The 21,855-nt window shown below is 38.0% G+C and overlaps 4 protein-coding genes across 4 annotated transcripts; 1 reads left to right on the top strand and 3 right to left on the bottom strand.

Moving 5' to 3' along the window:
- The first annotated feature begins 2,311 nt into the window (after positions 1-2,311).
- On the top strand, positions 2,312-3,178 carry LOC140063108 (uncharacterized). Its single transcript, XM_072109546.1, has one exon. It carries the CDS (start codon positions 2,312-2,314, stop codon positions 3,176-3,178), a length of 867 nt encoding a protein of 288 aa, XP_071965647.1.
- Positions 3,179-7,076: 3,898 nt separating this feature from the next.
- On the bottom strand, positions 7,077-7,727 carry LOC140063109 (uncharacterized). Its single transcript, XM_072109547.1, has one exon. The coding sequence runs from the start codon at positions 7,725-7,727 to the stop codon at positions 7,077-7,079; it is 651 nt and encodes a 216-aa protein (XP_071965648.1).
- Positions 7,728-7,811: 84 nt separating this feature from the next.
- On the bottom strand, positions 7,812-10,614 carry LOC140063110 (uncharacterized). The gene is made up of 2 exons (XM_072109548.1): positions 9,066-10,614; positions 7,812-7,939 (listed from the first exon to the last, which is right to left on the bottom strand). Exons 1-2 carry the CDS (start codon positions 10,612-10,614, stop codon positions 7,812-7,814), a joined length of 1,677 nt encoding a protein of 558 aa, XP_071965649.1.
- Positions 10,615-10,839: 225 nt separating this feature from the next.
- On the bottom strand, positions 10,840-16,349 carry LOC140063111 (uncharacterized). Its single transcript, XM_072109549.1, has 2 exons — positions 16,019-16,349; positions 10,840-11,861 (listed from the first exon to the last, which is right to left on the bottom strand). Exons 1-2 carry the CDS (start codon positions 16,347-16,349, stop codon positions 10,840-10,842), a joined length of 1,353 nt encoding a protein of 450 aa, XP_071965650.1.
- Between the last annotated feature and the right edge of the window lie 5,506 nt (positions 16,350-21,855).

Genomic DNA, 21,855 nt, shown 5'->3' on the forward strand with positions numbered 1-21,855 from the left:
TGAAGACGATGACTATGCTTTTGGTATACAAAATAATAATTCTAAAACTACAAAGATAAATGTTTGTATGGATGTACATAAGGTAGAAATGATTGTTGATAGTGGTGCTACAGTTAATATCATAGATCAGTATTTATGGCAACAGTTAAAATCCAAGAAAATTAAATGCAAATCTGAGTTGACAAACAGAAAGTTATATGCATATGGGTCAGAAAAACCATTAGAGTTGTTAGGAAAATTTACTACGAACATGTCAATTTTTCAAGGTACAGGTAATAATACTGAGCCTAAAATAACAGCAGATGTATATGTGTTAAAAGGGAAAGGCCCTGCTTTGTTGGGAGGTGATACTGCAATGAAGCTTGGAGTGTTAAATATTGTAATACCACAAGTGATAAATAGTGTACAAGATAAGTATACACAGGTATTTGAAGGTATTGGTAAATTAAAAGATTATAAGTTACATTTATTTATTGATGAACAGGTAACACCAGTTGTTCAGAGCATGTATAGAATACCGTTTAGTCTCAAAGATAAAGTGAGTGATAAATTAGATGAGTTAGAATCTCTTGACATAATTGAAAGGGTAGACGAACCAAGTGATTGGGTAAGTCCAGTCATAGTAGTGCCAAAACCAAATGGGGATATACGCCTCTGCGTAGATATGAGGCAGGCCAACCGAGCAGTTAAGAGGGAGAGGCATCCAATCCCAACAGTTGATGAAGTGTTGTATGAAATGAATCAAAGTACAGTGTTCTCTAAATTAGACATGAATTACGGCTATCACCAAATTGAATTAGATGAGCAATCACGAAACATCACAACTTTCATAACTAACAAAGGTCTTTATCGGTACAAAAGGTTGATGTTCGGGATAAATGCTGCCCCTGAAAAGTACCAAAGAGTAATCAGTCAGACGCTGAGTGGATGCGAAGGTGTAGCTAACATATCAGATGACATTGTTGTACACGGGAGAACACAGACTGAACATGATGACAGACTTCGTGTAGTGCTTGAGAAATTTAAAGAAAAGAATTTGACCCTCAACAAGGATAAGTGTCAATTTTCTGTATCACAGATAACATTCATGGGTCACATATTGTCAGCAAACGGAATCAAACCTACAATTGGGCGAGTCAGAGCATTGGCAGAATCAAAGAGACCAAAAACAGCTGCAGAAGTAAAAAGTTTCTTAGGTCTAGTTAACTTCTCAGCACGATACATTCCAAATTTAGCTACAGTTGCGGAACCCTTAAGACGACTAGTGCGAAAAGATTGTAATTTCTATTGGGGGTCTGAACAAGAAAATAGTTATGTAAAACTTACGAAATGCTTAACTAATGAAACATGTTTAGGCTATTTCAGATTAGATGCAGAAAGTACTCAGTTGGTGACAGATGCAAGCAATGTAGGCATTGGTGGAGTTTTAATTCAGAAAGACAATGGTGAAACCAGAGTTATAAGTTATGCAAGCCGAACATTATCAGCTACTGAAAAGAAATATTCAACAACGGAGAAAGAGGCATTGGCAGTGGTATGGGCTATGGAAAGGTTTCATGTTTACTTATATGGACTACAGTTTGAATTGATAACTGACCATAAACCACTCGAAGGCCTGTATGGACCAAAGTCTAAACCAAATGCACGGATTGAAAGGTGGGTGATGAGACTTATGTCCTATTCTTATACAGTAAAGTATGTACCTGGTAAGAATAACATTGCTGATATATTATCAAGGTTACCAATAGAAACTGATGGCAAACAGAATAATGACAGTGATGACACAGAGATGTATATTCGATTGGTAGCATCAAATGCAACCCCATGTGCACTATCATCACGTGAAGTTGAAGAGGCATCAAAGGAAGATCCTGAATTGAGTAAAGTGAGAAATAGTATACGGACAGATAAATGGGACACAGACTTGATTCAGTATAGTGCAATACAACAAGAACTTGCATGTTTTGGATATTTAATTCTTAGAAACAGAAGGATTGTAATTCCAGAAAAATATAGATTACAGTGTATTGAATTAGCACACCAAGGACACTTGGGGATAGTCAAAACCAAGCAAAGGCTTAGAACCAAGGTATGGTGGCCTGGGATGGAGAAGAATGTGGAAGACTATGTTAAAACATGTCATGAGTGTCAGATAACAAGTTCGATGCCAGCACCAGAACCATTGAAGCCAACACAACTACCAACAGGACCATGACAAGATATTTCGATTGACTTGCTGGGACCGTTTCCATCGAAGGATAATGTACTAGTGGTGGTAGACTATTATAGTCGTTATTGTGAAATTAGTTTAATGAAGACAATCACAAGTGAGAAAATTATAGACACACTTGAAAATATGTTTGTTCAACATGGCATACCAAAATCAATTACCTCAGATAATGGTGCCCAGTTTGTGTCCAATGAGTTTGAAACCTACCTGAAGGAAAATGGAATCAGACATAGACGTGTAACACCATTACATCCAGCTGCAAACGGAGAGGTTGAACGACAAAATAGATCACTAATGAAAAGAATTCGCATTGCGCAAGCTGAAGGAAATGACTGGAAAAAAGAATTACGAGTGTACCTATTCGCATATCGTACAACCCCACATAGTGTTACCGGAGTGACACCAGCAGAAATGATGTGGAATAGAAAGTTGCGTACAAAATTGCCAGAATTAGATGACAATACAATAATGGACGAAGAAATTTCTGATCGTGATGCCGTGTCTAAATTAAAGAACAAACTGTACATTGATGAGAAGAGAGGTGCGAAGGAAAGTGATGTGTGTAAAGGAGATAAGGTTTTAGTGAAAGTGACACAGAGGGACAAGATGAGTACGCCATATCACACAGAACCATATGTAGTAATAGAGAAAAAAGGGAATAGTGTAGTGGTTGAATCACCACAGGGTGTAAGATACAAAAGGAATTCGACACATGTTCGATCCTATAATGAAAGAGTAAATGAAGCAAATGTTAACACACCAAATGATAATTTAAAACAAATTGATACTAGTAAAGTTAATGGTAACAGTAAGATTGATAACACTGAACAGAATAAGCCAGTTGATACTGAGCAAAGTGACAAAATAACAAAGAGTAATGAAAATATGATAGTTAAAAGCAGACCAGTAAGAGAGAAGAGAAAACCCAAGAGGTTTGATGATTTTTAAAGTGTAAAATTAAGAAGTCATATTTATGAGTTATGTTAATTTTTAAAGTTCACCAGAAGTTGAGATTTCGTTAAGATGTTGAAAGTTTTAAGTGCTATTATATGCTAAGTTGTTCATTGATATTATAGGAATCTTGGAAATAATAAGAAATGATATGTGATCAAGGAAACATTTATAATATGCATGTATGATGATATTTGATTTAAAGTTTAAAGTTAAATTGTTTTGTTATTGTTAAAGTTAAAAAAAAACCAAAATGAATATCATATTGTATGGAGTTAATTGGGTTGTGAGTTTTAGCTAAAGAAGGGGGAAGATGTAGTGTCTGGATTGGGAGACTAAGGGAAAGCAAGGCATTATGGGTTAAGGTAGATCGATATACTATAACCACATGGTTAGTAATCTGTATGTACACAATGACAGATGCAATAAAGACACATAAGATATAAGATATAACAATAACATCGGCAGGGGTTCGAGGCTCACGCACTCCATGGTTCTGGTGGTAGAACGAGTCTTCTCGGATAAGGACTATAAACCGTAGGTCCAGTGTACACAACTTGCTCGTGTGCACTTTAAAGAACCTAGTACATCTTTCGAGACGAGTAGGTTACCCCGGTGTAGTAGTAGTACATCACAGCCACTGATCACCAACTGGGCCCTCTGGGAGATCAGTCTTTGACTGAAGAGGTCACCCAGTATAAAGATAAAACAAACAAACAAAAACAAAAATAAGAAAGCTTTACATTTCACACATGCATTGTATACGGTCAAACCTTACCCGCCGCTGAAAAAGGGGCCGTTTTGACCTGGTTTGCCATGTTTATGATATTTCGTGTGCTAATCGAGTCGAATGCAGTTTTAATGATGCACTCTTGGCGTTCCATATCTGTTCGTTTGTTCGTGTCGACACATTCAGTATCAAATGGCGATATTCTGTATTTTTTCAATCAATTGCTTGCTTGCGATAAGATATGGTTTAAAGATCTTTGGCTATGTTCGGCTTCGGGATGTTATACCACACTTAGGCCTAGGCTAGGCTATAGGCGTCGTCGGTTTCGTGTTATGGGTCGTCCAATTCTAGGTCGTCCAATTCGAGGTCGCCCGAGTCGTTGGGGTCGTCCAATTCGAGGTCGTCGCTTTCTACACACCCACACACACTGTGCTACAGACAGTGTACCGTGTGTTAAAAGTACAGCATTTATAGCAGACAGCAACGTGTATAACTTGCTATAGTTTTACAGATAGCACCTGTGAACAGTAGCAGAATCGGGTGTCATTTTAATCCATAATCAATAAATTTACTATCAGAAGGCACCGCCACCAGCATCAAACCGACTATAGAATTAATAGTTGTCACCATTACCATTTTGCGCTTCCGATAGAAAAGTAAGGAATGACTCATCATCTAGATGATCACCAGATTGCGTTAATAGTAGCGCCAACGCACTTCGTACAGTACGGATCTGTCGTTCCCAAACTCCGCCCATGTGACTGGCAGAAGGAACGTTAAACTTGAACTCAATCCAATCGCAATTCTGCTTCAGAAGAAATGCCTTTAACTTAGTTTCATCCATCTCTTGAATTACCTTTTTCAATTCATTGCTCGCACCCACCAAGTTTGTACCACGATCGGTTCGGGAATAGCTTCTCTTTCTTGAGCTATACTTACCGCGTTTAAACTGCGGGGGTTCAATGCAGAACAGGAAACTGATAATTCTTATTGCGGTTTAACAAGGCATCGTAGTACTGTGCTTGTTCCGCCATGTCAGATACAGGAGCAGCTAACCCTGAGGGACGGGAAAGCAGAGGTGAAGAGCCGGATAATGCTCATAAAAGAGAAAGAACTCTGACTGAAAAAGGAAGAGAATATAAGTTAGAGTTAAAAGAAAAAGAGTTTAACGGTTGCGTTAAACATGTCAAGAAAGCCATAGCAATTCTGTCCAAAATTTGATTGCTCAGTCTGTGGATATTCATGTAATCCAAACGGAAATTGCAAAAATGGTCACAGTTACAGGAACGCTTGGTGACATTCAAGCAGATATGTATGAGTTATTGAGTGTAGAGAGACGAAAAGAATTGTATGATCGTTATGATTATTATGATAGGATCGTATTTGAAACCAGACAATCTGCAAATGTAAAATTAAAGGAGTTGTTAAGTATGGAACAAGAGCAATTGTCAAGTAGAGCTAGCAGAGCAAGTAGACGTTCTGTTCGTTCGACAGTTAGTTCTAGCAAGTCTTCTGTAAAACAAAGGAAATATGAGTTAGCAGAGGCTGGAGCAGCAATTAAAGTGGAATTGTCGTTTATGGAGAAAGAACGTCAATTAGAGGAGAAAGAACGTCAATTAGAGGAGAAAAGACTACAACAGGAAAGATTGGCTAAAGAGTTAAAGTTACAGAAAGATTTGTTCTGCATGGAACCCCCGCAGTTTAAACGCGGACAAAACCACAGAAGAATAGCTTCTCTTTCTTGAGCTATACTTGCTCACTTTATTTCTACTCATCCGTTCATCCGGTAAACTAAAACAAAACAAACAGAGAAACAATTGAAACGGCGCTATTAAGCACGTCCCTAACGTATACTACGGCTTATCACACATAACTTGCCGTTAACATGGGCATACTATCATCATTATGTCTATCAAACCTAACTAATTCATAAGTAAATAATAGATACAAATTATAAAATGTAAATACCTGATGCTAGGGCTCACTTATATATGATTATGTCTCCACACGAAGCATTGAAGGTGTACAACAACGTTAATACAACGTATCGCCTATTGTGCACCGCTCTCATACAATGAACAGTGACTACAACAAATCGTGACTAGCCTAATTTACATATCAAGGTATCAAGGTGCGATGTACATACACAACATGGCTCCCTGCAAAGATAAATTATGAACCGACTGTATCATCACTTTTCCTTTGCATACACAACAATAGTTGCTCCTTGACGGGGAATTGATTACAATAATACTAAACTTTTTTCATAAATATTGTAAATATTTTCGTAAAATATCTTTCACTTGATTTATTTTCTAAGTGTCTTCATTTTTTCCTTTTTCTTTTCAGATATTAATTAATTACTTATATCTGTTGGCATTAGCAGAACTAATTTATGTATTGGTCTCTCCAATGTAGAAAGTGGTTGACTTCTTTTACCACGATTATCTAGGTCCCTAGATGCCATCGTTAGCTTGACTTTTCGTACAAGACCATCCTCACTTGTATATACATCTGAGACTTTTCCAACCTTCCAAGCGTTGCGAGGTAGACTTTCATCTTTGACGATCACAACGTCACCGACTTTCATGTTTCTTTTCTTATCACACCATTTCCTTTTAGGTTGAAGCGTTTGCAGATATTCTTTCTTCCAGCGATGCCAGAATTCGTTAGCCAGTTACTGCACTCTGCGCCATCTTTTCCTGCTATATAAATCTTTTCCTTGAAAATTATCAGGTGGTGGAAGTACAACGTTGGCCTTCATCGTTAACAGATGGTTAGGTGTTAGAGGTTCTGGTACTTGAGCTTCTGACAAATTAGTTGTCAGTGGCCTTGAATTCACGATATTTTGCGCTTCCGATAGAAAAGTACGGAATGACTCATCATCTAGATGATCACCAGATTGCGTTAATAGTAGCGCCAACGCACTTCGTACAGTACGGATCTGTCGTTCCCAAACTCCGCCCATGTGACTGGCAGAAGGAACGTTAAACTTGAACTCAATCCAATCGCAATTCTGCTTCAGAAGAAATGCTTTTAACTTAGTTTCATCCATCTCTTGAATTCCCTTTTTCAATTCATTGCTCGCACCCACCAAGTTTGTACCACGATCGGATCTTATCTGCCTACAAGGACCACGGATACTTAAAAACCGTCGAAGGGCGTTCAAGAACGAAGAGTATTAACTGACTCCATATGGATTGCCCCTGAATACATGCATGTAAACACCACCCCATATCGCTTCAATCGGCTTCTTCTTTCTCGAATATAGAACGGTCCAAAAATATCTACAGCGCAGTAGGTAAAAGGTGGATGGTTTTCCAGACGATCCTTTGGTAAATCTGCCATCTTCTGTGTTTGCAGTCCATCCCTTAGCCTACGACACGTTACACATCCGTGAATAATTGTTGAAACTGCAGACGATGCTCCAATTATCCAGTATCCACTCTGGCAAATGCGGTTATGTGTAGTGCTCCGACCCATATGGTTAATCTCTTGATGATAATGTTGTATTATGAGATCAGTAACCTTGCACTTCTTTGGCAAGATTACGGGATTAGTGACATCTAAAGGCAACATTGCATTCCGGATTCTACCACCTACTCGAAGGATGCCATTCTCATCTAGAAAGGGGTCTAATTTATACATGCAACTTGTCCGTTTTAGAGTAACCTTCCTCATTCGTGCCAAATTTCGTTCGGTAATCTCACCAGATTGCTTCACTTTTCGGAGAATTTCAATTTCTGATTTGAAGTACTCCGCCTGTGTACACTTGCAAATGAATCGTTCGCTATCTTGGAGGTCTGCTACAGACATCGGCGGTATACATTTCCCATTTGTACGAGAAGAGGCTAACAGATACCTTTTCAGGCGTTGACAATTTGCAATAGCTCGTCTGAGTTAGAACCAACTAGAGAATCGCTCAAATCGTGTAATAATTGACTGATGCACATCCATCTCACTATTCACCAAAGTAAACACAGTGGCTTTCTTCATTTCATTCACAATCTCAGTTTGAACTGTATCATCTGAAGACACTTGCACAGATGACAAATTTCGTTTTTGTAAAAGCACAAGTTAACGGAGTACTTACTCGAACGTTTCGATCTCTATCAGAGATCCTTCTCAACTGACTGCGGAGTGTTAATGCAGCTTGGTCATTCTTGACGTCATCTGTTGATGACGTCGTACGCCTCCGGCCGCAGGTCGGAGGCCGCGTGGGGCCCGGCCAGGCGATGCGTCCATCAAATCATTGCACAAACGCGAGAGCCCGCGGGCCCCAGCGCCCCGGCCCACGGCCCCCTCCCCACCTCTCCCCACATGTAATGACTCTCCAATCTGTCTGTCTCTGCGTCTAGGCCCCTTGGCCAAGACGGCAGCCCCCCAGCCCGGTACATGACCGTGTCCCATGACATGCTCCGCAATGGCAGATTTGTGTATGATCGAAGATGTGGATGCTCTGGAGGCCCTAGTCATTACTCCCCCCGTGTTTGTTGTAACATCTTTTTTGTGATCATTAATTCGTGTCTGCAACGCCCCCCCCCCGCCTCCCCAATGCAAACCCGTGGACAGCCGCGGCAGGCGACTTCGCAGATCACTCCACACGTATCCATCCTCTCGATTCTATCCTTCGGGTGGACGAGGCCATTCCCGATTTCATTTTGGGGTAGGAAATAGGTTCCGACATTGTGATAGGAGAGAGTGCGTCGTATTCTTTCTGCCATTCCTTCCACGTAGGGGACCCCCATGCCACCCCGCATCCCGATCTTCTCCCCCCGTTCCCCTTTCCCCTTCGGTCTTCCATAACTCTCTGGAAGGACCACTCTGGATACTGGCAGTTGTGTAACGCTTTCTTGATGTTATCCATCTCAACTTTCCTCAAATCCATATCTCCCACTACCTTCTCAGCTCTGTCCACCAGCGTGTTTATAAGCCCCAGTTTGTGTTCGAGTGGATGATGTGAGTTGAAATGTAAATATTGGTCTGTGTGAGTGGGCTTCCGATAAACTGAGGTGGTAACTGTTCCATTGTCATTGAGTGTGATGAGCATGTCCAGGAAAGGTATTGTGTTGTTTGTCATCGATTCTGTGGTGAACTTGATATTGTCAGTTATATCGATGTTATTAAGATGTGTGTTAAATGTATGTACTGTACCTATGGGGATGATAGCTAATACATCATCAACGTATCGTTTCCAATACACAGGCTTGATGTTAGTGGGTGCCGTGTTTATGGCTTGATGTTCGAGCCACTCTAGATACAAGTTCGCCAATATAGGACTTATTGGGCTTCCCATAGCAATGCCTTGTATTTGCCTATAAATGTTACCATTGAACGAGAAATAGGTTTTGTTCACAATTAAACCGAGGAGCTCCATTATGTCTGTCACATGTAGTTTAGTTCTATCCAGAAGTGTCGGATCTGTTGTTAGGCGATTTTCGACAACTTTGAGGGCCTCTTCTACTGGTGTTTTTGTAAACAGAGATACTACGTCAAACGAGACAAATGTTTCACTTGGTTTGACTATTATTTCTTTTAGTTCACTCGCCAACTCTCCTGAGTAAGTTACATGATGTTCTGTGTTTCCGACAAGTGGACCCAGGATTTTGGTGAGGAATTGTGCAACGGTGTAAAAAACGGTGTTGATGTTATCTACTATAGGTCTTAATGGCCAATTTGGTTTATGTATCTTCGGAAGACAATACAACCTAGGTACAATTTCAGCCGTGGGAAACAGCCATTCTTTCTCTCTGTAGTTGATTTTCTTTTCTTTGAACAACCTGCCTATGATGTTGACCACTTTTCGTTTATAGTTTTGTGTTGGATTACGTTTTAGCAGTTCGTAAACATTAGTGTCGCTCACCATGGTTCCCACTTTATCTTTGTAATCATTAGTATTTAGGATGACAGTAGATCTACCTTTATCCGCTGGGAGAATAAGAATAGATTTATCTTTCTTCAAGTTGTTTATGGCCTTTCGTTCTTTGGGGGTTAAATTTGAAGGTGGTAGAGTGGTAGATTTTACAATAGCTACAATTTTACTGCGAACGGTGTCTTGTTCTTCCAGGGGGACGAGATCAGCCGCTTTTTCAGCCGCTACTATGAGATCGTCAATGGGCATGGATCGTGGGCTCGCCGCATAGTTCAATCCCCTTTGTAATGCTGATATTTCGTCCTCACTAACCAACTTACTAGACAGATTTACCACCCATTTTTCTCTTAAGATCTTACCGGATAAATCCTGTTCTTGATGTAAATCTCTAGCTGCGTTTTCTGCTTTGTTTTTCCACCACAACAGTTTGTTTTGTTGTCGTGATCGGCATTTTAAGAATTCCGCTTCACACACTTTGTTTACGTGATTACATACATTGGTGATGTCCCCTCCGTTGCGAATTAGCGATACGATTTCATCATTTAAATCTTTCTTTTTGCCTTCTAACTGTGTGATTTTGTTGGTGGTGATTCTTATTCTCTCGCGTAAAAGCTGTCTTTCTGCATGTTTTATTATTTCCTCTGCTTTAGACGATTTGATCGGTCGATATAATTTCAGGCTCGGAGGGGTAATGTCCAACCGCTTACAATGAAGGGAGAATACCCGGTGATTTCTCTGCCGTGAAATTTTCTTCGCGATATTTTCCTGTTTGCGTACGATGTTGATGGTTTCTTGACCATATTTTTCTCTTAAATCTTGAAAGAATTTCATTTAGCTTCGATTTTGTATAGATGACAAATTTCGACCTGCGGCCGGAGGCGTACGACGTCATCAACAGATGACGTCAAGAATGACCAAGCTGCATTAACACTCCGCAGTCAGTTGAGAAGGATCTCTGATAGAGATCGAAACGTTCGAGTAAGTACTCCGTTAACTTGTGCTTTTACAAAAACGAAATTTGTCATCTATACAAAATCGAAGCTAAATGAAATTCTTTCAAGACACTTGCACGTTTTTAAAAGGACCATCCTGATTCAAGAATTCTGCACCGTTAAACCAACTAGGAGTTTCCATTAATTTCTTGGCACTGACTTCACGACTGGCAATATCACTAGGATTAGATGAGGAGTTTACGTAATACCAATCACTACATGAGCTGAATTCGTGAATCTGCTGAATTCTGTTAGCAACAAACACATGGAATCGTTTAGCCTCGTTGTTAATATATCCTAACACGACTTGACTATCAGTCCAGAAGAATTCGTTCACTTTATGATGGTCGTAGTTTAATTCTTCTTTGACGAATTTGCTCATTCTAGCTGAGATAACTGCAGCAGATAATTCAAGACGTGGAATTGTGTACACCCTTCTTAATGGGGCAACTCTGGCTTTCGCAATTACTAATGAGCAAGCACATCTGTTATTCCGGTTGATTATTCTTAGATATGTGCACTGTCCATACGCAAACTCACTCGCATCTGAGAAGTAGTGAAGCTCAACATTTTGTATTTCTCCAAAATCACTTGTTTTATAACAACGTTGGATCTGTAATTGCTTAAGCGCAACGATTTCTTTCCTCCACTTTTCCCATTTTGAGTATAGATACGAAGGTATTGGTTCATCCCATCCAACATTTTCTCTACACATCTCTTGAAGAATAATCTTTCCTTCGAAGACAACAGGTGCTGCGAATCCTAGTGCATCGTATAAGGAGCTAATTGTTGATAAAACGCCTCTTCGACTCAAAGGACAATCTTTCAATACTATTCGAAACTGAAAAGTGTCTGCTTCCACGCACAAAGTGACACCCAATGCACGTTCAATTGGTAGCGGATCGGTCTTGATGTCTAACGTTTTCAGACCCTTAGCTCTTTGCTCTTCAGGAATTGCTTCTAGAACAGCTCTTTTATTTGACATCCATTTGTGTAGCACCAAGCCAGCTGATGCACAAAGTTCCGTGCTGCTCTTGACAAGTTCGATAGCCTGCTGAATAGTAGGAAGTGACTTTAAACCGTCGTCTACATAAAAGTCATCTCGAATAAAATTCTGCAATTTCACCAAACTTTCCTTCTCCGTCGTCGGCAGCTCGCTTCAAGCCAAAGATTGTACACCCGGGAAAGCTTTTAGCACCGAACAAATGAACTTTCATACGATATTCCACCAATTTTTTTTCAAAGTCACTACCATCCCACCACAAGAACCGTAGTTTGTCTCGATCTTTGGGAGTTACATAAAATTGATGGAACATCCCTTTTATATCGGCCATGATGACAACCTCTTCTTTCCGGAACCGACATAGAATACCAACCAGGCCATTCATTAAATCTGGACCCTGAAGTTGGTAATCATTTAAACAGACGCCTTCGTATTTCGCCGAACAGTCGAACACAACTCTTATTTGGAGTGGAGTGGAGATCTAAATTGCATCATGAATAGTGACATTGACCAAAAAGGTAGCGCAAATAGGTCTGATAAATCTGTTTTTACGATTAAAAACCTAATGAAAAATTTAAATTTAAATGATATTTGGAGATCCAAAAACATGAATAAGCGACAATTTACGTGGCGTAAGAGATTTAACAACATTTTCCGTAGGCTGGATTACTGGTTAATATCAGAAGATCTCTTTTTAAATGGAGATGTTTTAGCCTGTGACATTCGTCCAGCTATTCTCACAGATCACCAGGCGGTATCAATTAAAATAGATTTGCATGAAAAAAAACGCGGTCCTGGTTTATGGATGTTCAACAATAGCTTTCTGAAAGATGAAACATTTACAAAATTAGTAATTAAAATAATTGATGTTTCAATACTAAAAAATAATAGAGAACCTGTAAGTGCAAATTTGTTATGGGAGCTTGTAAAAACAAAAATAAAAGAATTTTCAATTGCATACGGAAAACAAAAAAATAAAAACCAGAATAAAAAGAAAGAAAAATTACAAAAACAAATAAAAAACTTAAATGAAACAATTATGAATACTCAAAATTGTGATATAACCATTGAAAATAAAATTGAAAACAAAAAAATAGAGCTTGAAAACATTTATAATGTAGAAGCAAAAGGCGCGCAAATTAGGTCCAGAGTAAAATGGATAGAGGAAGGCGAGCGGAATACAAAATACTTTCTTGGGTTAGAAAGATCCAAAAGTAAAAAGAAACACATAAAAAGTTTAATTACTAAAGATGGGAGCTTAGCAACGAGCCCAATTGATATTTTAAAGGAACAAATACAACATTTCGAAGGTTTATACGCAAAAAATGTTATAAACCCTGGAAAAATTAATAAATACCTTTGTAATTCTATTATAAACAAGCTTTCAGAAATAGAAAAAGAAAATTGTGAAGGTTACGTCACTATTGATGAATGTAAAAAGGCCATTTTCAATGATGGAAAAAAATAAAACACCTGGATCGGATGGTCTAAGTGTTGAATTTTATGTGTTCTTTTGGAATAATATTAAACATTTAATTTGCGATGCGTTAAATGAAAGTTATAATTCTCAAGAATTATCCTTTTCGCAAAAACGAGGTGTAATCACCCTTTTGTTCAAGGATGGAGAAAGAGAAAATTTGAATAATTGGCGTCCCATTACCCTCTTAAACACCGATTACAAAATTCTTGCACATGTATTAAGTAACAGACTTAAAATGGTTATTAAATCAATAGTAAGTTCAGACCAAAAAGGTTATATAAAAGGCCGTTTCGCTGGTGAAAACATTCGGTTAATAGAAGACCTGCTTTATTATACAGAGTGTAATGATATCGAAGGGGCAATAATTACCGTAGATTTTAAGAAGGCTTTTGACTCTATTAGTAGAGATTTTATGTTCAATGTTCTAGAAAAGTTTAACTTTGGAATGTTCTTTTGTAACTGGGTAAAAGTATTATACAATAACGTTGAATGTGTTACAGTTAACAATGGTTGGGTTTCAAACAATTTTAAAATGGAAAGAGGTATTAGACAAGGTTGTCCTCTATCTGCTCTGTTATTCATTTTAGTGGTTGAAGTAATGGCATCTAGAATAAGAAACAAAGATGACTATAAGGGTATTAAACTTCCAAATAATGAAAATAACATAGAAGCTAGAATAAGCCAATTAGCCGATGATACTGTTTTGTATGTTGGTAATGACAAAAGTATTAAGTCAGCAGTCAGTGTAATTAAACGTTTTTGCGAAGTATCTGGAATGACACTAAATAAAAAAAAACCAATGCTTTTTGGATTGGTAAATGGAAGAACAGAATAGATAGACCTTTAGAATTAAATTGGGTAAAACACCCGATCAAAATTTTAAGCATATATGTAGGGTATAATACAGAAGAATGTACCAGAAAAAACTGGGATGTTAAATTAATAGAGCTAGAAAAGACTTTAAAACAATGGAATGCTAGAAATCTCTCAATTTTTGGTAGAATAATAATCCTGAAAAGTCTTGCACTATCTAAATTAACATATGCTGCAAATATCACTGATGTTCCAAAATATGTATATACACAAGTTACAAATCTAATATATAATTTTATTTGGAACAATAAAAGGGAAAAGATAAAAAGAAAAACTCTAATTGGTGATGTTGAGATGGGAGGCATTAAAATGCCTGATTTTACTCTTCATGTTAACGCACTCATGTGTGGCTGGTTAAAAAGAATTATGAATGATGATGGTGCTAAATGGAAAAATATTCCAATGTATTATATTAAAAAAATATGTGATGTTAATGTTTTACTTAATATGTCATGTTATAACATTATTGATGTTAATTCTGATAAAATTCCACTGTTTTACAAAAATATGATAAAAGCCTACATAAATTATAACAGAATCTCTAAAAAAAACCTGAAACTTATAACGATATAATGAATGAGCAACTGTGGGGAAACCACTACGTTAAACTAAAAAAAAAACGCTTTTCTACAAGCATTGGATTGACAGTGGCATTATCAGTATTAAAGACATTGTTAATAAGAACACTTTTTTAACATCGAACGAAATACTGGTGAAACTACAATGTAAAACAAACTGGTTAAATGAGTATTTGTGCATTATTAAGGCAATACCAATTCAATGGAAACGTATTATTAAGGAGGTAGATATTTTCAATTGTGATGATAATGATGAAGTAGTTGGGACTAAGTATGAGATTAATACTACCAAACTAATATACTCATGGTTTGTGAAAGAATATTTCATTATTCCAATGTCACAACTAAAATGGGAAGAGTACTTCAATGATAACAACATTGATTGGAAAACTTCTTGGTTACGGAAAGTATGTAAAATGAAAGATAAGAAACTAGCACAATTCAATTATAAGATGTTACATAGAATACTGCCTACCAACAAACGGCTGTATCAGTGGAAAGTTAAGGAAACACAAACGTGTGACAAATGTGGAGAAATTGAAAATGAAAATCATTTGTTTTTTAGTTGTAGATTTATTCAGAAATATTGGAGGAAAATGCTTAGTATCTTTGTAAGTTTAAATCACAATAATATATCATTTAAACAATTAATACTAGGAACGGGAGATAAGCTAATAGATTATATTTACACTTTTGCAGCATTTACTATTTATAGAATAAAAATGTTATCTGCACTAAATAAGCCAGTGGGTAAATCTTTATGGAATTCATTTAAAAGCAATATGTTATATAACATTGAATGTGAAACATATAATAATAAAGAAACAAGTATAGAAAAATGGGTAGCTTTAAGAAATAAGATTATGATAATATAAATTCTAACTTGATACGATTAACCGAAAAGGAATTACGGTGATACGGGTTACTGGTGGTACTGAGCTATTATTGTTTTTTTTATCATGTATATAAATATATTGTATAATCCGGGTTGTAAAATGAAAACAAACAAATGAAAATGTGTGAACTATTTTAAAACGGGATAGATGATAATGATGATCCTGTCAAGTGTATAACAAAATATAAGAAAATTAATGAAAAAAGGAGTAATACAGAATTCATATATGTAAAAATGTTACTTATGAACTGTAACGACATTTACAAGTTAAATAATACGATTTTATGTAATATGAGATAATATGAATGTGAATAAAAGTGGTGTTTGCGCCACAAAAGAGAAAAAAAAAAACTCTTATTTCATTCGTTTTTTTTGGATGGTACACGCCTGAATGCGGTATGTAATTAACACTACCATCGGTTACGCCGTACTCAGATTCAGGTACCTTTTCTGCATAGCCTGCAAGTATACCATTCATAAAGGCAATATAGTGTTCTTTAAATGTTGAATTTCTTTTAAACTTTCTCTTAAGCTGCAAAGCCCGTCTCACGGCTGCTAAACGATTGTTAGGAAATCGTACATCTTCACGACACATCGGCAATGGCATCTCATAATGACCATCATTTCTCTTGACAATTTTACTGGAAAGTATGGAAATAAATCTATGATCTTCCACAGAATATCCCTTTTTTGTTGATACATGCTCTACAAAATCCATCTCAAACATCTGCCTAACCTGTTGCATGCTGATTATTTCTTTCACCTTGGTAGCATGAGTAAGTCTGTTTTTAGGATTTTTGACTGTGTCAACGCAGCCTGGATTTCTAGAAGATTGCTTATGGGAATCAGATAGAGTTTTGAAAGTTTTGCTAACATTTCCAATTATTCCCCCCATCCCAGAATGGAACGTTGGCCATAAGGATCGTTTTCATCTCCAGCCACAATCTCACGTGGTCTTATTGCTCGGGGTATAGGCCTATCGTTACCAATAAGGATCCCAATTTTTACGTCTGGTAAGTATGGTACAATCAGATTAGCAATGCGCTGTAAATGTGAGAATTTATTCGCGTCTTGCTGTCTGGGTATTTGTGATCTTCCTATTGGAATCTGGTCTCTTGTAAACACTCTCGATAGAGGAACCATTTCTTTTCTGTCAAAACTCAACACTTCCAAATTGTGAATTTTCCTACTAGGTATCATCACGTTTGCTTCTAGCATCGTAGACAGTGAGAGTTGAGTTGCATGCCCATAAACTTGAAGTTGATTAAACAGATCATCTGAAATAAAACTGCTATTGCTTTGTGGATCCAGAATACAATACTGAAGAATCTCATTTGAAACATCATTTTTATTTCGGACCCATACAGGTACCACCATTGAATTATCAATATTCTGTCGGCGTACCAAAGTACGATGAGAAGTGGTAGGCACTAGCCTCCTGTCAAAGTGTAGGCTAGTAAGGTGTTCGTTAGAACATGTTTTACATTTGATTCTGTTTTCACATGTGTTTAATTGATGTTGGTCAGTCATTCCGCAACCATAACATAACCTATTTTTTCTCAAGAATTCTTTTCTCTCCTTCCGGATTAGATTCTTGAACTTTCCACATTCGTCAACATGATGAGCCTCTTCACAAAACGGACATTTTTTACCATCAAAGTTCACAGTTTTTCTTTGGTTTGTTTCATCGTGCGCTACTGTGGCCAACGATGAAGTATTCTCACTTTGTACCCTTTGTTGTCTTGACCTTGTAGTTCCTTTGACTTCATCACTCTTGTAACGTTGTTGAATTTAGCAAATTTAGTAAACGTTGGAAATATAGGCCTCTGTTCTTGGACAATATGACGCCACTTTGCTTCAATATATAATGGCAATTTTGTAACAAGTTTCGCATTCTCTTGTGGGAAATTCAACATTTGTAGATACGGAATTCTCTGCATCGCAACATTCACTTCGTTTACAAAGTCAGAGAATTTCTGCAAGCTGGAAGCATCACGTACGCGGATATTTGGCCATGCATTGAGCTTGTCTGTAAAAGCTTTCGCAATGACACTGTCATTACCGTATCGTTCCTTCAATTCCATCTTAGCATATACATAAGCGTCTTCTGTCTGCAGTAACAAGTAGTTATATAGTAGTAATATTCTTTGGCTCACCAGCCAAATGTTGACTTAACAAGTTCAGCTTCTCGTCAATATTAATTGCCTTTGATTCAATCAGAGCATTAAAAGAAGATTCCCACATCGGGTACTTAAGTGGATCACCACTAAAAACCTCAACTTTTAATGCTGGAAGCCTTATAGAATCAACGATCTGTTTCATTAAATTTGCTGTTGATGTTGGCAATTCGCTTACAACATTGTTCGTCGATACCATCTCAGCTGCTTGACCATATACAGGTACTGCATACGACAATGTAACTGAGTTAGCGTGAACATGAGAAGAAACCAACGATTGTGGCAAGGTATTTGGATAACAACACACTGGACGGTCCGATAAGGCAGGCGTTGTGTACATAACAGATTGATCCACTGTGCTGTAATGGCTCTGTGTTCTTACATTTGTAGGCGCAATGGGATAGTCAGAAACGGCAAAGCTCACAGACACTGGTTGCGTAACCTTTCTACCATATGAAATTGGATGAGGCGTCAAAGACGAAACTGCATGTAACATGATATTGACGCGTCTCACAGCGAGCTGGGGCACGAACGATTCGTACAAAGGACACCGCCAGACAACTGCAACAGTCAGGTCTTGGTTTTCCATATTAACTCGTTGATATATGGAGGCAACATGATCTAAAACAATCTCTGTAGTAGTTAATTGTGGTTCACTAACTACACGCACGATCGGAACATCTTTACCAGTATCAACTTTTAAATACACATCATTCAGAAATCGTTTCATGTCGTGTTGTTTATCTTCTCCGGGTAATCCTTCAACTACCTGCTCAACAGAAAAATAATCTTCTTCTTCTGCTTTCAGACAGATGCTCATCTTCGCCATGTTTTTTGCCAAATCTTTCTGTAACTTTAACTCTTTAGCCAATCTTTCCTGTTGTAGTCTTTTCTCCTCTAATTGACGTTCTTTCTCCATAAACGACAATTCCACTTTCATTGCTGCTCCAGCCTCTGCTAACTCATATTTCCTTTGTTTTACAGAAGACTTGCTAGAACTAACTGTCGAACGAACAGAACGTCTACTTGCTCTGCTAGCTCTACTTGACAATTGCTCTTCTTCCATACTTAACAACTCCTTTAATTTTACATTTGCAGATTGTCTGGTTTCAAATACGATCCTATCGTAATAATCATAACGATCATACAATTCTTTTCGTCTCTCTACACTCAATAACTCATACATATCTGCTTGAATGTCACCAAGCGTTCCTGTAACTGTGACCATTTTTGCAATTTCCGTTTGGATTACATGAATATCCACAGACTGAGCAATCAAATTTTGGACAGAATTGCTATGGCTTTCTTGACATGTTTAACGCAACCGTTAAACTCTTTTTCTTTTAACTCTAACTTATATTCTCTTCCTTTTTCAGTCAGAGTTCTTTCTCTTTTATGAGCATTATCCGGCTCTTCACCTCTGCTTTCCCCCTCTGCTTTCCCGTCCCTCAGGGTTAGCTGCTCCTGTATCTGACATGGCGGAACAAGCACAGTACTACGATGCCTTGTTAAACCGCAATAAGAATTATCAGTTTACTGTTCTGCATGGAACCCCCGCAGTTTAAACGCGGACAAAACCACAGAAGAATAGCTTCTCTTTCTTGAGCTATACTTGCTCACTTTATTTCTACTCATCCGTTCATCCGGTAAACTAAAAAAAAAAAAAAAGAAACAATTGAAACGGCGCCATTAAGCACGTCCCTAACGTATACTACGGCTTATCACACATAACTCGCCGTTAACATGGGCATACTATCATCATTATGTCTATCAAACCTAACTAATTCATAAGTAAATAATAGATACAAATTATATAATGTAAATACCTGATATGACTAGCAATTATACCCGCCCCAGGGCGGGTTTCAAAATTAGTTTGCAGCCTTCTCATTACATAACACCCGACGCCAGTACAGTAGAACCTGTGTTTTACGTACCCTGATTTTACGTTCCCTCGATTTTACGTACGCTAAAAATAACCGATGACGTCATCATTTTCTTACATTGAGGGCGCAATTTAACAACAACAAAGCACACAAAGCCACAAGCATGGCTGTGTGAGGAATTCTGCTGTGTGTGGGACAAGCTACGCACTTGCATTCCCCATAAAGCAGCGACTGTTTTTTTTTTATAGAAAACAATTATATTTTACACTTTATTTAAACATCGCACAGCCTGTATATACTGTACTTTTCTAGTTAGGCCTCACATCTTGCTAGGCCTGCTAGCCTGGCCTGAATAGTCTAGGCAAGGCCTAGCTAGTGACCACCTGCATAATGTACAGAAGGCAAACACGGCCAGCTACGATCTTTACGTATTTGGGGTCAATTTAAGGTCAACCTTGATTTTACGAATCCTTTGTTTTACGTACGCCTTTCGGTCCCGTACCGTACGTAAAATGGAGGTTCTACTGTATCTGTCTATACTCACCAACCTCCACCCCTCTTCAATAACACCCCATACTCTATCTTAAAAACAAATTCTTCCCAGTGATGGACACCCCAGATACACTGGGTGATGTGTTGAAGCCGGTTCCAGGACAAATTATGTTATTATCACTCCCAACCCATAATCCCTCAGCGGCAGTTTTCAAATGTAGTTTAAAACATTCCAAATACATTTTCGGTCATGGTGATAGGCCTACATGCCCACCCAAAACTCCCATCCGCTTCCCAGGGATGATTAAAAACTTTAACATTTTCCAACCACAATTCTGGTGTAAGCAAAATTCCCACTATCCCCTGAACCCAAACCCTATCTCCCAACCCCACTCTCGCACAATTGACGTTTTTTCCTTGGAGGATTGGTGATGTAGTTGAACACAGTAACCGTAAACAACATGTGTATGTTCACACAGGTATGGATGTCTGTAATGAGACAACCCAAGAGACCGATACATAGCTGGATATGGTTAAAGTACTTTGCTAAATGTGTAATTGAATAGGTGTCATATTGGTTAATTGGTTTTAACATTAGTTTAAAACCTTCTCAGAACACCCGACGCCAGTAGGCCTACCTCACTATACTCACCCACCCCTCTTCAATAACACCCCACACTCTTAAAAAAAAAAAAATTCTTCCCAGTACAAATTCAACTTCAAATTGAGAGGGTATACATAGCTACGATAGGCCTATGGTTTAAGTACGTTGTAAACTGTGTAAATAAATAGGTTTCATATTGGCTGATAATTAAAATATCTAATTTTGATACTGCGGCTCCCTAGCCTTCTTTCTCCTCTCACCATCCAAGCCACAATCAACAAACCTTAACTCCTCCCCTGGACAGTTCAAATGTAGTAACTTTTCCTATTACAATTCCAATCATATAGGCTACTTCATTACGCCAGCATGTTCGGTCCTCCTCCTCCCACTTCAAACACACCCCAGATACTGGGTAACGTGTTTAAGAAGGTTCCAATAAAAATTATGTTAGCCATTTCCCAACCCATAATCCCTCAGTGGCAGTTTTCATAAGTAGTTTAAAACATTCCCAATACAGTTTCGGTCATGGTGATAGGCCTACATCCCCACCCCAAACTCCCAGCCGCTTCCCAGGGATAATTAAATACTTTAACATTTTCCAACCACAATTCTGGTGTAAGCAAAATCGCCACTATTATCCCCTGAACCACACTCTCCCACAATTGACGTTGACGCATGGTGATGTAGTTGAACACAGTAACAGTAAACAACGTTTGTATGTTAACACAGGAATGGATGTCTGTAATGAGACAATCCAAGAGACCCATACATAGCTAGATATGGTTAAAGTACTTTGCTAAATGTGTAAATGAATAGGTGTCATATTGGTTAATGAATAAAATATGTAAATCTATATACGCCTTGCTGAGGATAATTAAAATACTGTAAAACTTTTGTAGTATAATTTTACAATTCGATAGCCTACAACCCCGAGCCCTAGCAAAAAATGACATCACAAACCACCACACCACCCCCCGCCCCCATCCCTTCCACAAAAACCCCAGGAGTCGGGGGAATTTTTTTTAATGTAGTTTAAAACCTTCCGGGTACAATTGCCATCATTTTGATACCCCATACGTATGGTTACGTGCA

This window comes from Antedon mediterranea, chromosome 11, assembly GCF_964355755.1.
Source record: "Antedon mediterranea chromosome 11, ecAntMedi1.1, whole genome shotgun sequence".
NCBI classification, from domain to species: domain Eukaryota; kingdom Metazoa; phylum Echinodermata; class Crinoidea; order Comatulida; family Antedonidae; genus Antedon; species Antedon mediterranea.